Genomic DNA, 18,334 nt, shown 5'->3' on the forward strand with positions numbered 1-18,334 from the left:
CAGATGACTCACAAGTTCTTTTTTCACTAGCGCTGGTAACACAATACCAAAACCTAGGGGCATTTCAAGAACAACAACAAAATTTTATTTTTCTCTGTTCTGGAAGCAAGAAGTCGTGAATGTGGGGTTGGTGGAGTTGGCTCCTTCAGGAGGCTGTGAGGGAATAAATACTTCTGTTCTCCCTCTCTGTATCTCACACCGCCCTTCCTCTGAATGTGACTCTAGGACCAAAATGCATTAGGTCCTACCTTATAACTTCATGTTAACTAATTATATTTTAAGGACCCTATTTACAAGGTCACACTGTTATCAGTGGGGGTAGTACTTTAATGTGTGAATTTTGAGGGACAAAATTCAATTCATAATACTAGGATTTAATGGTTGGCATTGTAAACAAGAAGCAGTAGCTAAGACTCTCAGGTTTTGTTTTGTTTAAATTATTCTAGGCTGCTGTGGGATGTTTTGTATGTCCTGTGGGAGCCCGTTCTTGGGTTCCTCGTGGCTTTACCCAGCAGGTCCGCATAGAGGATGATTAGGACCTGAGATGGTCTGCACTTGGCTGTGTTGGGGGATGGTCTGCATGTCAAGTTGCTCTGATTGGTCAATAAATAAAACCTGATTGGCCGTGGTTAGGCAGAAAGTATAGGCGGGACTAACAGAGAGGAGAAATAAAAGAACAGGAAGGCAGAAGGGGACTGCCAGCCACCGCCAGGACAAGCAGCATGTGAAAATGCCAGTAAGCCACGAGCCATGTGGCAAGGTATAGATTTGTGGAAATGGATTAATTTAAGCTATAAGAACAGTTAGCAAGAAGCCTGCCACGGTCATACAGTTTATAAGCAATATAAGTCTCTGTGTTTACTTGGTTGGGTCTGAGAGGCTGTGGGACTGGCGGGTGACAAAGATTTATCCTGACTGTGGGCAAGGCAGGAAAACTCTAGCTACACTAGGTTTTTCCATAAAGTAAATGATATGAGGCTAAAACAAATTAATGCTAAAATCTTCCTTTCCTTCTGAATATGTCTACATCTAAGAAAGTGTGTGTGGCGCAGAAATGGCCAGGCAGCTGTGAGACCACTGAGTAAACTGTATGAGCGTCTGTGTTTTCATACTGACCTTCTGCTTTTTTCCTGGAATCTCACTGGGTAATAAGACGGTCCATCAGAAACAGACACATTCTTTTCAAAGCTTCATCTCCAAATGATTAAAGCAATATCTCAAATCATCTGTGTATACATGTATACATGGGGCAATAGGTTTTCACCATCTTCTCTGGAAGGACAGGTAGAAAAGTAGCTTACCTCCCTGACCACTACTTAAGAGAGAGCAGTGAGTGACAAGAGGAAGCAGTGTGAAAACATGTTTGGTTGTTTACACTCTGAAGCATAACAATGCACTAACCATTCAAACAGTAAAAGACTGTTGCAAAGGAGATGAAGAAAAAACCAACTTGTGTGCTGTGTATTTCTTTTGACTTTTATTTCCATGCCTAGGTAGTCTATATTGAATGTTTTGTGTGTGTGTGTGTGTGTGTGTGTGTGTGTGTGTGTGTGTGTGTCCGTCCATCCGTTTGTCCAGATCATTATAGTGAGTTGCTTGACTTTTACAACCTTTTGTTTTCACAGGAAGCTGCAGGGCTCAACAAACATGCTTGCATATTTGTTTCTGTAGGACACATGAGGAAAGAAGACCCCATAAGCAGATGTTTCTTAAGAGGTTCTGCAATACAAATGTGACACAGTTAGTGCATACACAAGGAATGCACAATCTGCTGCATTTGTTGCCAAAGGGTGAGGAGCTTAGCCATCAATACCATATGTCTGAAGGCATCCACCTACAGATACGCCTCCCCTCTGTCAGTTGTGATCACGGAAGACAGGCTTGGTTTTCAATTCATAATTTCACCTTGGCTTCCTACTTATTTTAGTGGCAGCAACAGTTACAATAACTCAGAGAAGTTTCTAATGTATAAATGGAATCCAATTAATGTTTCTTTAAACTAACCACACAGACATGTAGTTAACCTCCATTTATACCACTCCTAACATCGGCTGAAGGAAGGAAAGTTTTCCCATGACTCTAGCTAGGTAACAAGACATAGTCACAGAAGCCAGTAATATTTCAAGAGTCATTATTTATTTACAGGTTATGTTTTTCATGGTGTAGAGACTCTCATGCATGTAGGCAAGGGCTACATAGACACATACATAAAATAGACAATGAATGGAAGCAAGTACAGTAGTGTAGGTTAAGTATCCCCAGTCTAAATTGCTTGGGATTTCTAATTAAGGGTCTCTTCAGATTGTCAGATTGGTGAATATTATATATACATAATGAGACAACTTATGGATGAGACCCAAGTGAAACATGAATCATTTTTAAAATATGCACATCATATACATAGCCTGGAGATGATGTTAAACAATATTTTTAAATGTAATGAATCTTATTGGCTCATATACACAATTTCCATCTGTGACATCATGCCAAGACTCACAATCTTTCAGATTCTGGAATACTTCAGATTTTGTATTTTTGAGTTAGAGCTGATTCAACACACAATTCAGTCCTAAAGGTGGAAGAAATGGTAGCTTCTGGCAGGTGTATATCGAGAGTAAAACAGAAACGACCCATTTGGAGCCCTCTGTGTTAATCAGTATTGTAGGTACATGCTTCAACTTCAGTTCTGAAGTATTTCCCATAGCTCAAACTCATTTACACTGTCCCTTTAACATCCTAAAATGCCTAATGTCCATGGGCCTCTTCCAGACTTACATAACGCAATTGATGGATATTACAAAGGACTGGCTTTAGCATCTATTCTATAGACAGTCTCTGGGGATTTCACATCACTGTCTACTCACACAATAAAAATAAATGAATACATTAGCCAACATAAAACTATGAATTAGAATTTATGGGATGTTTAATGCTGTGTTATACTTCATCATACTTACTTAAATTGCTAATTCTGGCTAGATAGAAGGACTCCAATATGGGAAACAGTGAGCACTTAGATTTTGTGTTTTTTTTTTCTTTTTTAAAAAAGATTCATTTATTTTATCTTTGGATGTTTAGTCTGCATGCATGTATGTATAGAGGAGATTGTTGCGGTTGCAGGCAGTTGTGAGCTTTGATGTAGGTGCTGGGTACTTGGGAAGAGGAGCCAGTGTTCTTAACTGCTCGGCCATCTTTCCAGCCCCTAGATTTGTGTTTTCTTATTGAGACAACTTCACCAATTGTTTTCCAAGGCACAAATTGTGACTATCTTTCCAATTAATTATCTACTATGTTTTTTCCCTTCTTTCCTTTTACCTATATGTGTCTCCCTTTCTTGTACTTATTCATTAATGAATTGTTTGCTAAGTCTTTGCTGTGACCCAGGTTCTGTATTATGACCATCTTAATGAACAGTGTTATGTAACACTGTAAATATGGAATATTCCACTGGAATGCTGATCTCAGATCAGAAAACAACAAAGAATAATTGAAGTTCTGGATTGGAAAGAGAAGATAAACATGGAACTGCCCTCTGATTCTGAATCACAGATGAACTGTTACCATCCAGGTTCTTTTGAACCTCCTCAGTGATGTCTCCTTTCCTAGAGGTCTGCTAGCAAAAGCTTCAAAGAACTTTATTTGATCATCTAAGTACAGGTGTTCACAATGATTTAACTGCTTGTCTGAGTTCCTTTCTGCTGCTATGTTAAAACACCACAGCCCAAAACATCTTAGGGGAGGAAAGTGCTATTTGGCTTATAGTTTCCTATGACAATCCACCCTTAAGGGAAGCAATGGCAGGAACTTGAAACAGAAATCAAGGAGGAATGCTGTTTGCTAGCTTGTGTGCAGGGTCATGCATATCTAGCTTTCTTATAGTGTACAGGAACACTTGCCCAGGGGAATGGTGCTGCCCACAGTGGACTAGGCACTCTTTTATCAATTGACAATCAAGATTAGCTCCCCACAGATATGCCCACAAGCCAACCTGATCTGGGCAATCTCTTTAGTCAGCAGTCCTTTCTTGGGTGAGGTTGTATCAAGCTGATAGGTAAAGCAAACTAGCCTACCACTTTTCTGCAGTGCTGTTCAACAAATGTAGTGGAGTATAAAAATAAGCCCCCTGCTTGCACAGCTTCCTGTCTAATCTGGTGTTTTACTATCTAGATGTTTTGTTTTCCTTAGGGAAGAGGGTTTTAAGGAGTAACTACTCAGGTATATGAACTCTGAAGTAAGAGCTGCATTCTCTCCCTCCTACTGCTTTAATCTCTCTACCCCTCCACTCCTCCCCCTCCTCCTCCTCCTCCCTTCCTCCCCCTCCTCCTCCCCCTCCTCCTCCCCCTTCTCCTCCTCCTCCCCCTCCTCCCCCTCCTCCTCCCCCTCCTCCTCACTTGTCTTCTGCTCTTCCCTCTCCTTTCTGTTCTGTTTTTCTTCTCTATTCTCCCCCTCCAGCTCTTCCTCATTTTCTCACTCATCCTCATCCTCCAGTTACACTTTCCTCCTCTCTGCTCATTTCCTCCCCTCTCCCCTTCTCATCCTTGTCCTCCCTTCATGCTTTTCTTCCCCTTCCTCTCACTGTTATAAACCTGCTGTGGAAACTGATCAGACATATAGCCAGGGTCCAACAAACACTCAGTAAGTGGATCAGTCAGAGCTGAATTACCCATCCCTTACTCTCACACTCAATTATATCCAGTAAGGCTGTGCTTACAGCAGATGCTTTTGAATAAAATTATTTTCAGTAGGCACATTTTCCTACCCTGAGAGCTGTTCAGTAGGACTATAAAGTTTGTAAAACAAAGAAATCATTGAAGAAGCAAATGAAAACTCATTCATGTGTTTTTCACACCAGAGAGTAAATTGTGCTACCAAGGATTTGCTATGAGGTTCACAGCTGAATCCTCCAGGTCCTTCATATGGCAAGTCCTCAGTGACCACTTGCTGAATGCATGCATAAGCCCTGCATTGCCATGATTACTGTCCAATGTTTGCATCTGTCCTCTAGCTTCTCCCTCCACCCTGTTAGGTTACAGATCCTCTAGCCACTCAGCTCTCCCTCTCTGTTCCAGTGATGAGTCCACATCCACCTGTGGGGTCTTTCCCTTCAGGACCACTCTGTCCCTGAATGTGAGCACCCCTGATATCACTCTTCTCAAAGGTAATACCTCCCAGCTTCACAAACCTATGAAATTCTAATTTAAAATATCTTAGAACTACTGACAATGAATCTACATTTTAACATAATTTCCCACAACTCATAGGAGAAGTACTGGTATAAATAGCAAGAACTCCTCTTCTTTGCCCCAGCCTCCCTCTCTTTTCCCTCCGACTCCTGCCTTTCCTGCAACTGACAAATCTTCTAATCTGGGGCTGGCAAGATAGCTCAGTGGATAAAAGCACCTGCTGCTGAGCCTGACAACCTGAGTTTGATATCTGGAATTCACATGGTAGAGAGAGCCAACTCCCCAAAATCATCTTCCAACCTCCATAGGTGTGCCATGCATGCCTGCCCACACACATAAATAAATATAATAGTACTATTTAAGACAATCTTCTATACTCCAATTTCAAGGAGTTCATGTTGATGAGAAAGAGGATGATGGGAAACTTGAGTAGTGTTCAATACTAGGAGTTGGATCTTTTTATTTTGAATCATTTCCTCTCTCTCTCTCTCTCTCTCTCTCTCTCTCTCTCTCTCTCTCTCTCTCTCCTCTCACTTTCTCCTCTACCTTGTTCTCTCCATTATGAAATCAATTTTTTCATACTAATTCATATTTTCACATTAAAAGATGGTTGGCCAGAGCCAAGTAGAGTCTCCCCCGCCCCCCCCCCACTCCATTCCCTCTTCCCCTTGTGACCTCTATGGTCCTCTCCGAGAAAGGAAAGTACTCTTCATCTACTGAGTACAAGGCATAGAAAGGTACATTCAACCAGTATTTTTCTCATTTCCTTACTTTTAACAATAAGATATAAAGCCATGGAGAATGAGAAGTAGAGCTGAGTCCATCAGTCCTCAGGAAACCTTCAAATGTAGCTTTATGATGATATTTCAAATGTTCATCATTAACATCTCTTGTGTGGCATTTTCCTCCTAGTTGAAATACTCCTTCCTGGGGTTAGGCTCATTAAGACTCAGAAAGTAGTTGAAACATGCAAGACTCAGGAAGGAAACAACTTAAAATTTCAGAAGTTCTTGAAACATGTATCAAGTCACGGAGCATCTCATCAAAGTTATGTAAGCAGTAGAACTTCTGGGGATAGAAGACTCTGATGTGTCAAGCTGTCTGCAAGTCATACACGGAGCTCCAGTTATTCAGCTTTTGCAAGTTATCACCATCTCAGATTCATCCATATTCCTATAGGCAACCCTTTACTGGTATTCTCATAATTAATCCCAATATCTGTGGTGAATAGACATTTATTCATATCTCCAGAGTAAAAGTCACCCAATGCCTTGGCTGTAGACTGGAATATGAAGAAAATACATGATAGATATGAAAATTAAAGGGAGTCTGTAAGGTTTAGGGAGAAAACTGTCAATCAACACACCTTAATAATTTGATCCCATTCTGAACAACATTTCCAGGCCTTTTCAAAACCCAGTCTCAGTTTTAATCTCCAGAATTTAAAAGCCTATGTAATCTCAGATAACAAACCTAAATGTTGAGTTATTCTAATTTTTACAGTATGGTACATCAGGCCTGCACTGGACTTCCTTCCAAACTCTGGTTGCAGACATGTTCCAAGTCTTCTGATTCAATGTAGCTTGCACTACTGAGGCCTTCTGTGGGCAATTCAGCTCTGCACTCCACATATTTGTGCCTGTAAATCCTGCTGGCAGATCCCATTAAGGAAAATAAGGTCATAGGATTTGAGTGAAATAAATTCTTGTACAGGTTATCTGATGTTTTCCTAACTCCCCAATTCCGTGTGAACCACAGAAAAGCTTTGGCCAGAAGCAAGTTTATCTTTATTTTTTGTAAGCAGCCAAAGATTTCACAAGAAGCTAAATCTTTACACTAAACCATCCACTATTTGAATGCCAAGAATAGTATTTTTTTTCTCACCAACTCTAAGAGAAGTGCAATATAGTGCTGACATTCTATGATGTGATCATCTCTGTCAAAGCACTCATGTAGTCCATTGTCAAACTCCTTATACACTGAACTATTTTTGTAGGAGGGGTCATGTTAGAATCTCTGATAGCGCTACTCTTGGTGATTTCCACAGTAGATGAATCCAAGAGGCAGTTGATTCAATGGATTAATTTGTGCCATTTCCAATGGTCGAGAGACAGCCGGGACTGACCTACTCTGGTGATGGGATGGCCAAACACCCTAATAGTTGTGCCAGAAACCCCATCCAAGGACTGAGGAATCTGGATGCAGACATCCACGGCTAGGCCCCAGGTGGAGGGCCAGGAGTCTAATTAGCGAGAAAGAGGAGGGTTTATATGAGCGAGAATTGTTGAAACCAAGGTTGGATAAAGCACAGGGACAAATAGCCAAACAAATGGAAACACATGAACTATGAACCAAAGGCTGAGGGGCCCCCAACTGGATCAGGCCCTCTGAATAGGTGAAACAGTTGATTGGCTTGATCTGTTTGGGAGGCATCTAGGCAGTGGTACCAGGTCCTGTGCTCATTACATGAGTTAGCTGTTTGAAACCTGGGACTTATGCAGGGACACTTGGCTCAATCTGGGAGGAGGGGACTGGACCTGCCTGGACTGAGTCTACCAGGTCGATCTCAGACCTCGGGGGAGGCTTTGCCATGGAGGAGGTGGGAATGGGAGGTGGGCTGGGGGGAAGGGGAGGGGGGCAGGAAGGGGGAAATAAAATAAAAAGAGAAAATTTAAAAAAAGAGTACTATCATGCACTAAAATTACTTTCCCAAGTTGTAATAATAGTTTTTTTATATATAAGAATAAATAAATAAAGCTGGAAAAAAAATTGTGCCATTTCAATTCTTTCCTTCCTAAATATCATCTACCTGATTTCTGAATGAGTTTTGTTTAGAAACACCCATTAGAATAGGTTCCCTAAGTCTGAATTTTTTTTTTTTTTTTTGGTTTTTCGAGACAGGGTTTCTCTGTGTAGCTTTGCGCCTTTCCTGGAACTCACTTTGGAGCCCAGGCTGGCCTCGAACTCACAGAGATCCGCCTGGCTCTGCCTCCCGAGTGCTGGGATTAAAGGCGTGCGCCACCACTGCCCGGCTCAGTCTGAATATTTTTGAACACTGAAATTTTCTTGAATAATTGAAGGGCAGCATTATGATTTGGATCTGACATGATCATATATCTGCATGTTTTGCAAGCTTCATTCCTTGGTTACAGTGAGTTTTAAAGCCTTTGAAGCCTTTAATAGGTGTGACCTTGTTAGGAGAAGCTGGTCACTAGGGTGGGATTTGAAGAATATGCCTTCCCTTGGTTCCAGTCTGAAACATTCTGCTTCCTCAACTGTCCCATGCCATGAGGTGTCTCCACTACACATATCTTCGCTGCTTTCCCAACTCTGATGAACTACAACTTTCTAAGACCATGAACCAGAATAAACCATTCCTTTTTAACGTCATTTCTATCAAGATTTTGGTCACAATGACACAGAAATGTCTACTAATAAAGGTTGTGGGTGGTGGTACATAAAGAACTTTCTTTTGTGCAACACTTTCTGGAACATTCAAGAATATAGCGTTCTTTGAGCCAAGAAACATTTATTTTGTCCCTTCCTGACAAATAGCTTTGAAGAGGCTAAGGAATTCTAATATTTTTGTTGTGTCAACCACAGCTCTGACTGCACACATATGGCCCCTCACTGTGCTTATTTTCATTGATTCATTTTGATATTTGTTTTGACTCACAAATGAACCCAATGGCTTATATTCGTATAGAAGGGCAATAAGCAGTGATGGCTAATTACACTTTTATATATTTTTGCTTTAAAAGAATGCTTTGTAAATTTCTTTCAAGTTTATAGCAAACCTTACCCCAAATAAGCAGAGGATGCCATAGTCATACTGTCGAGGGAAAATAAAACAGATGATCACTGATCATCATGAAAATTGTTTAAAATGGTAGATGAGTGGAAGTTGGTGGCAGGGTGGCTAAGGAGTATTTTCTTCAAAAAAAAAAATAATAGTTACATGATGTGTCTGCAAAGCTAGGACTCCTGACAGTCTTGAGAAGTTTGGTCCTAAGTACAATACAGAAAAAGCTTATTACCTAAATGGCTAATCCAAGCACAAGCAACTTATGAATGCCTATGCACACAAATAATTTAATCAGCAATGCCCCCCCCCATAGGGTAGGTAGAACTGCCAGTTCTAAAACTTTAGCATACTCTATAATGAAATTAGATTGGAGGGGCTGGAGAGATGGTTCGGTGATTAAGAGCAATTGATATTCTTTCAGATCACTTGGATTTGATCACAGGATCCACACGATGCCTCAAAACCATCTTTAACTCCATTTCAAAGTGATCTAACACTTTCTGCTGATTTTCTTGGGTACCAGGAATGCATATGGCACATATACATACATGCAGGCAAACACTCATATACATAAAATTAAACAAATAAACCTAGAAAAAGAAACTCAATTAGATTTATCTTCAGCTTGATGAACTGAGATCTTCTCAACTCAAAATTGGAAACAGCAATAAAACTAAATTTAAGATACCTTGGATTGAGTTTCCAACCGCTATAAAATCAAGAATCCACAGTAATGCTTATAGAGACGTTCTATGTCCCAATTCTGAGTCTAAAGCCCAAGACTATGGACTTTCAAAACTTCTCCTTGTTTGAAAGCAAGAAAGGCTTAATCTTAAACTAGTTGTAGCTTGCTTGACCAATGCTAGAACAACCAAAGAATAAACACCAAGCATAGGAACAGAGGGCCTTGGGGTCCTAGTGAACAAATTGCAATACAAGTCAGACTTCAGAAAACATTATGTCAAAACTCTCAAAACCAGTTAACCAATGAACTGCCAGGTTGGAACTCAGAAGAGTTTTGAAGGGCCTTACGAGCAGATGACTGCATCATTCAACAGCTTGTCCCTATGCTGAAGCCCTGTTTTGAAATTTGTCTCACATACTCAGCACACATATGAATATGTCCTATTACTATTCCTATTTTGTGGATGAAGATATTAAGGTACACAGGAAATGTATGACTTACTCAAGGTCATATGTGTGATATGAAATGTTCCTAGTATTTAAACTTAGTCCAGCTGCAGAGTCCACTTTGAATCACAGTTTGTCTTCACTCACAAGGAGCAACGCATCCAACTTTGAATGGCATAACTACCAAAAGGAAGAGGTTCACATGTCTACATTATTATTATTATTATTATTATTAGTGGGTGGTTTGAGACAGGCTTTCTTTATGTAGCCCTGACTGTCCGGAACTCTGTAGACCAGGCTGGCCTCAAACTCACTGATGTCTCTCTGGCTCTGCTTCCTTGTTGTGGAATTAAGGGTGTCTGCCACCACAGCCTGGTTGTCCACTTTATCCTTAAGAGGAGGACCCAGCAGCAAAGAAGGTGAAGAGATTTGCTTTTAGTCAAAGAGCACAGCACATCATTTTTTTTTTCATTAGGACAAACAATCCTCACTGTCAATCAAGATAGCTACTTTATTTTTAATGTTTCCCATGAGGCATATTGAAAGTTTTAAATTAGGCTTGAATAATCTTCCAAAATTTTTCTCAACAACTATAAAGCTGACTTGAGACTGGCATGCCAGGTTGTCAAGTGATCTCCCAGGCCAGGTAAAGCACCTTGATGAATTATAGCCCAGGTGCTGGTGGGAGCAAACTGCTGCCAGAAAGCCATGTAGCCTAAAGATAGACGAAGAGATCAGGGAAAGGAGCTGGAGGTCTGCAGTGATGCCATTTAGCAGGAAAGAATTTCAGTGTTCAGTGAGTTTTCCTCTGGTCTTCCCACAGGAAGTCTTACCCTTTCAGAGGAGGGGATGAGGGGTGGATGGGGGAAAGGCTGGGGGGAGCAGGAGGAGGGATTAGACGGGGATCTGTGGTTGGTCTGTAAACTGAATAAAATTATTTCTTATATTTAAAAAAAGCCACGGTAAGAAGCTATCATCTTAGAAACGTAAACTTTATGCTGTTATCTTCCTGCCTGAAGCCACATCTTCTCTCCCTCCTTCCCTCCCCACTCTCTTGCTTCCTCCTTCCATTGTTTCCTCCTTTTTCATTTGACATAGTTTCATATGTGTACATTTTTATTCATCTCCCCCTCCTGTTTCCCTCTCCCACCCACTTCCTTCTCCTGCTGAACTTTTCAGCCCAACAAGTCCCTCTCCACTTCCAGGTCTTTGTAGTGTGTGACTTTAATTACCTCCATAAGCATGGAAGGGAAGTTGCTTACTGGAGCATGGGCTTTTCAATGGCTATACCACTGAAGTGTGACAGGGCAAGGGTTTCTCCATCTTGTCTCAGCTGGAGCCATCTTTGGTTTAACCTGAAACTGACCCCTTATTTTCTACCACTGCTGTGAAGTCCATTGGGAAAGCACCCAACCCTGTTCTGGAAACTCAGGGTCGAAGTGCCCCAGCTAACTGCATGATTTTGGCTTCCGTTAAACTGTTTGCTTGCTTGCTTGTTTGCTTTATTTCCCCTTACATTTGCCAACCAGGATATAGTTTTTCTCTGTTCTTTGCCTTTAAAGGCTACCTGCAAAACACATTCCAGGCAAGGCTGCTCTGTGAGAAAGAGTTCTCTCAGGCAGACTAAACAAGACTCTCAATTCAGACTTTGGTCATACTGATTTATTTTTGGGTCTCTACCCTGCAACAGAGGAATGTGACACCCCTTCCCCAGCAACCATTCACTGACAACAATCCCTCAGGAAAAGATGGGACCTTGTCCATGATGAAATATGAATGGCCCCTGTCATTTTCGGGTCTTATGCAGCTATACATGAGTTTAGACAGTCCTGCAGTGAGTTCATGAATGGAACTGGCGTGGTATATCCAGAAAACATCTTTTTGTAACACACCTATGTATCTTCCAGCTCTTTCATTCTTTATGTCCCCTCTCCCATAACATTCCCCAAGTCTTGGAGAGGGTGGTAAAGCTAATATGCTTAGGGTCAAGCATTCCCCTAAACCCTTGTCTCTTAGTCTCATATCTGTACTAACTGCCTTCTAATGAAATTCTTCCTTCCTTCCTTCCTTCCTTCCTTCCTTCCTTCCTTCCTTCCTTCCTTCCTTCCTTCCTTCCTTCCTTCCTTCCTCCTCCTCCTCCTCCTCCTCCTCCTCCTCCTCCTCCTCCTCCTCCTTCTTCTTCTTCTTCTTCTTCTTCTTTTCTCTCTCTCTCTCTCTCTCTCTCTCTCTCTCTCTCTCTCTCTCTCTCCCTCCCTCCCTCCCTCCCTCTCTCTCTCTCCCTTCCTCCCTCCCTCCCTCTCTCTCTCTCTCAATATGAGATTAAGCTGACCTTGAACTCAGGATACTCCCATCTTAGCCTCCTGAGGGCTGGGACAAGCATACTCTATCATGTCTAGCTTATCCTATCCATCTCAAAATAAGGTTCTTATGGAAAATTCTTCTTCCTCAACTAAATACAAAGTGATTATAGGATATGCCTTGGTCTACTGGCATTGACTAGCATATTATTGTCATTTAAATAGTATCTGGCATGTTCCAAGTCCTGGTGATAAAACACTTAAGAAAATAAGTCTTCCTGGATCTGCACTCTCTTGAATGGCTTCATTGTGGGCAGATTATTATACTTTTTTTTAAGTTCATCTCTGGGTAAGTTATTGCAACCACAAAACAGTACTATTGTATTGAGCTCCCTGGGCACTCGGTGACCTCTCATCTTAATCCTCTTTTCTTGGGCTGTGTTGACTCATCCTGTCACTCATAAGCCCTGCCCTGCATTGCAGCAACCACTGAAAGCCTAAGCAGGTGATTCTTGGGAACAAGCGACTTTCTTGTTTCTAACCATTTTGAGTGCACTTCAGTTTCTATCCCAGGAATATTCTCATGGTGTGCAGACACACACACACACACACACACACACACACACACACACACACACCAATTATAATAAAAATGGTAAAGGCCAACTTACAGGCATCTTTAAAAAGTGAAAATAGAGACAAGAAAATAACTGAACTTGTGCTGAGAAGGCTTCCAACAAAGTCCAAAGAAACAAAGTAATTTAAGAAACATTTGACCTGACTCATCTGTAACTGGGAAGGAAGGGCGTGGTGGGATGAGGGGGGGGGGGTGTCCGAGTCATAAGTAGGTTTAGGCTAAGGAGGAAAACAGCTACATAAGCTGAGTTACCACATTTTTGGATATATCAGACTGCATTATTTTGGTCTTTGGGATGAAATAACATTTAGCCACTCATCTAAACGGGGATAAGAGATCCAACAGCAACACACAGAACCAAGGAAATCCCTTGATTTTATAGACTTTAGAGGTCAGGGTCCTTGGTTTTAGAGGAGAAGATGTCTCTGTTTTTAGAGGAAAGGGGTTCTCAGAGTTTAGCAGGTGAGTGAAGGTGCTAGAAAGGGTATAACGTAATTTAGAAAATAATCCTACTGTTACACCCAACCTTGGAGCTTCTATACGCTAGGAGCTTCTCGTCTTGGGAAGGTACTAGGTCAGATATGGGGCACAACTGACCCCCCACAGCAATGGCCTCTGTATTATAACATCCCAGCTCTTTGCTCTCACACCCAAAGACACACACAGACACACACAGACTCTCTCTCTCTCTCTCTCTCTCTCTCTCTCTCTCTCTCTCTCTCTCTCTCAACCACTTCGCTGTTAGAGAGAAACGGAAAGCAAGTAATTTGGGGGCATCAGCTTCAGTTCCCCCTGCTTTCACAGTCCTATTTATTGCAATAGAAAGGAAACATAGATTTGAAGCAACTTAGAAGACTCATATGTAAAAAAGCTACACTCAACTTCAGCTTTTACACTCTATAATAAACTTGTTCAATTTCAGTTTGGCAAGTTCCAAAAAAAAAAAAAAAAATCGCAGAATTGTCTGTTTTACAAGAAAGGTTCTCACTGATGATATCAAGTCATGTCAACCAAAGAATTCTCTTTCCATCTCCCACCCCAGGAGCCTGACTCCATGAACATTCTTTTTCTAACTTCACCATGGCACACAGAAACACCGTGGGGTAAACAATACCTTAAGACAGAAACAGTAACAGAAACACCCCAGACCTTGAAGCCTCCTTATCATGGACAGGTACAAGTCTGGATCTGCTACTCACCGCATTAAAATTGGGGAACAGGTTGACTGCAGCTGCAGTGTCAAGAGGAAAGGGAAGAAAGGGCTTAATATCCAATGATGGCTGCAAAGGAGGGGCTGGCGGACGGACCAGGGCTGGGAGAGCAGGACTCTGGCATGTACCACCTGTAGAGACAAGAGCAAAGGGGATGGTCAGGGACACCAGGCACAGAAAAGAAAACACTGTGACCTTTGGGGCAAAAAAAAAAAACAAAACAAAACAAAAGACCAAAACAAACAAAAAACAAAACAGCTTTCTAGGTCGCTGGGAAAAACGAGACAGAGTTGACTCCCATCAGCTAAGATTTGGCTAGTGGATTGCTTTGCCATTGGACAGCCAGAGGTAAGTGAGCAGCATATTTCTCTGGGAAAGTAGCTATATGGTTATGTAAGGATCACTCAGTATTTCACATTCCACAACTTGCTTTTGTTTTATTGCCCAGTACTCAGGCCCTTAGCACCAGTCAGACATGTCACACTATCACGGAGCTCTCGAGAGTTCAAGGGAAACCCCCTACAATCCCACATTGCTCTCCCATTCCTCTTTGAAAACTAACCTGCTCAGAATACGCTTCAAGTCTGAGTGGCTATTTTGCAGAACTGCTCTTTTCACCAACTCACAACTCTGGCAGAATAATGACATGAATCTGGAGCAGAAAAGAAACTGAACCACAAGCACAGGCAGCGGAGCCGAACTGCCCTGGCAACAAGAGGATTAAAAAAGCCAGCACACCCAGCACTACAAGCCCAATGACTCTGAGCTGTTCAGCACCCTGGAGCTTTGACAATTCAACAACTGCCTGTCTCCACCCCAGTCATGAGTGGGAGGAATTTAGACGGGCACCAATGAGCAGGCAATGAGAATATTACACCAACACAGATCCCCCTCTGCATGCCGGTGGGCAGGCAGCTGGTTGCAAGGAGCACACAGTTCTGGCCCTGTTTTCAGACTAACTGCATTTAGAAGCTGCAAGGATGGAAGCATGGCTTCGGTGTTCTGTCTCCCGTATTTTGATAACATTCCAAAACATCAATTTTCCGTTAATTAAAGGCTGTTTGAATCCTAGGAAACTGTTAAAATATGCCAGCATTCTTCTAATCTGAGAGGCAAGCAACAGACTGTAAAAACCTGCTGGTGAGAAGCCAAGAAGCGTTAGGAAAACAAAATGCAGTGAGGTATTTTCTTGCCTCACAGAGAAGAAATCTCAAAGACAGAAGACAGAAGACAAGGGCAGGCCGAGTCACTTCCTTTCCTACCTTCTTGATTTGAGAGCAGACTAAACCAAAGCCCCCATATGCATCACTTTACAGCTCTCACAGCCAGTGGGCCATTGTCCTACCCTCAGCCAGGTACCTGAACATGAAGTAAATACTGTGGAGAGATTCGTGAGTGATAAATCTAACCCTATCTGGTAGAGTTCTGCTAAAAATGAGAGAGACTCAATATGAGAAAGGAAAGCCATATGCACGGGATTTAACTAACCATGCACAAGAATCCCAGGTATAAAATCAGCTTGAGCAAATAAACACAATTTCCTTTTTCCAGTTCGAACTCCCCTCTTAAAACATTCTTCAAGAAGAACAAGGCCAACAAAGTTCAAATAAGCACTGCAAACTGTTTTTGCTTTTTTTTTTCCCCAATAAAGTATATAGGTCAAAGAATAGAGGACAGATGTTAAAACAAACAGAGATAAAAGCAAAATATAGCAAGCCTATATCCACCAAAGCACACCATAAACTCTTTTTATTATCCACCTGGTAGTATATTGAGTGTGGGTGGATAACCTTTTCTAGAGAGGCCGTCCATAAAACTTCAGTGATAAGCCTGTCAGGAGTTTTGTATTCCTCAAAATTTCCCTTTAATAAAAAGTTAAAGAAATCAAATAAATTTTTGGTTGACACCTGTTCAGAAAACAGGGAAATATAAAATTTTTAACTAAAGTCAGCTTTAAAGTGCCCACAACTGATATAGAGCTTTAATATTTTTTTTAAATTTCACTCAGGGAAGATATGAATATAAGCCCTATTATCCTCTGTTTTATGTTTGCGCTTAAAATTCCTCATATAGGTAAAGACAAATAACATATCATGTTAAAACATAGTAAGAAGCTGTAACTTCTTTAGTTTCGTCCACAGAAGCTTTCTACTTAGAATTATAAGAACTCAGTCTGATTCTACAATTACTTATTTTAAGTCCTCCTCTGGTTCATGATTGGGAAGAAGTTTAGATTACTTTTTATCGAGCACAGTGTGAGGTGCAAAGAATAAAACAACTTATTGATTGCATTTTCAGGTAAATATATCCAGCCTCTAATCAGTTATGTATTTGATTTATATCTGTGCATACAATTCAGGAACCTCTACCAAATAGAAATACCAGAAGAGGGTTACACAAGTTGGAAATGCTGGGAAAACTGTGCATGCTCGTTTTATCTCCTCTCATCTATACAAAGAGAGAAACCTACAGGACCACTGACAGAGGGGAACATGTGGACTGCATACTATTTACCACTCTCCATGAAAGTGGGCCTTGGCAAATCTGTAGTGTTAGGGACTCGTTTGATTTCTAATCTCCATCAGTAATGTTTTGCTTTTTGGAAAGCTACACTTTAGTACATATTCTTAAGGAAGATGATTCAGAATCTCTGTGAAGTAGAGATTCAAGATCACATGAGATCACGTGTCTTGCTGTTGTGACTGTGTTATGTAGATGAACACATTGGTGTGTCTCCGCAATGTCAGAACTCACTGAATAACAATTCCACAAGCCCTGTTGATTTTGTTGGGTGTGATTTGCCAAGCCACATCAATTTCCCTTGGTATATAGATTGTCAACATGGCTGGGTTCTTTTATTCCAATCTTAGTCATATTTACTCACAGATCATATACAACACATCATGCTGTACCTATAACTATTTGTGTAAATAACATAGGTTACAAATTAAATAGAGAAGTGGTTTTTGGCTGCAGCAAAGTTCAAGGAGTCTGAAGGGGTCTTGCTAGAGGCAGAAGCTGAAGCAAGGAGCTGATACCAGGCAGTCTTCTTGGAGGTTACATAGGAATGATGTTATGGAGTTCATGAAGAGGCAAGGGGTAGTCCAAGCCACAGAGCTAGGATTGAGCTGAGTTGCAGAGGTATGCTGTGAGACCATGAGGCAAATGAGGCAAGGTACAGGAGTGGATCCAGATAGGCCAATAGGTAGAGAGATGCTTCCTTGGATGGATCAGTGGCAACTAAAGAGGGTTGAATTAGCACAGTAGGGACTGAGATAAACTGAAGTCCCAGGGCCAGTTGGAAGTTTTCTGTTTTCCCTTAAGTTGTAACACACAGGATGGTCAGATAGGTCAATCGATCCACCCCATTGCTGTATTAAGTGGAGTCCTCTTTGTGACATCCAGGTGACAGTGTTGTCATTGGGCATATTACATAAGATCTCAAACCTGACTTTTCTGTTATAGTTTCATATGGCCAATTGGTCACATGGTCCTAATCTACCTTGATAAGTTTATAGGGTGGTACCTTTTTACTTTTATGGATAATATCTTGTCATTCTGAAACTCATGGATAGTGAAGGACAGGTGGTGATGTGAAAAGTGTGTGACAGAATGAAGAGCTCCCCTGCCTTTGATTTGCTTTCAAAATAGTGCCAAGTATTGCTGACAAATAGAGTCGCCCACCTGCCGCAAAGCTCATCCTAAATCCTGCTGATACAAGGGACAATCTAATCTCAAGACCTGCATCTCAACCGCTATATCTAGTACTACACACTTCATGTATGATTTTATTGATGTAGCTTTAGCAAAATAAAACACAGTCAGTCTAATTTCAGACCAGTGACTATCTTTCCATAGCAAATTGATTAAATTAAAAAGCATTCAGTGAAGGGCTGGAGAAATGACCTGGTGGTTAAGAACTCATACTATTACTGCAGGGCACTCAAGTCAGATGAGTCACAGCAGTCCCCCATACCTTCCACTCCAGGGGCATCTGAAGCTTCTAGCCTTCCATACACACCCATACACACACACACACACACACACACACACACACACACACACACACA

General features: G+C 41.4%; 1 protein-coding gene across 6 annotated transcripts in view; it reads right to left on the reverse strand.

The window, feature by feature from the left end:
* Znf385d (zinc finger protein 385D) overlaps positions 1–18,334 on the reverse strand; it is a 345,072-nt gene that overhangs the window by 252,301 nt on the left and 74,437 nt on the right. For 5 of the 6 annotated variants that reach the window (XM_015989938.3, XM_076544446.1, XM_015989937.3 and 2 more), the window contains exon 2: positions 14,253–14,395. In XM_015989938.3, the coding sequence (XP_015845424.1) occupies positions 14,253–14,395 (143 nt within the window). Of the gene's footprint in view, positions 1–14,252; positions 14,396–14,826; positions 15,028–18,334 lie in introns of those variants that run through there. The other variant, XM_076544447.1, reaches the window with a different exon arrangement.

Source organism: Peromyscus maniculatus, chromosome 9 (genome assembly GCF_049852395.1).
Source record: "Peromyscus maniculatus bairdii isolate BWxNUB_F1_BW_parent chromosome 9, HU_Pman_BW_mat_3.1, whole genome shotgun sequence".
In the NCBI taxonomy this organism is placed as follows: domain Eukaryota; kingdom Metazoa; phylum Chordata; class Mammalia; order Rodentia; family Cricetidae; genus Peromyscus; species Peromyscus maniculatus.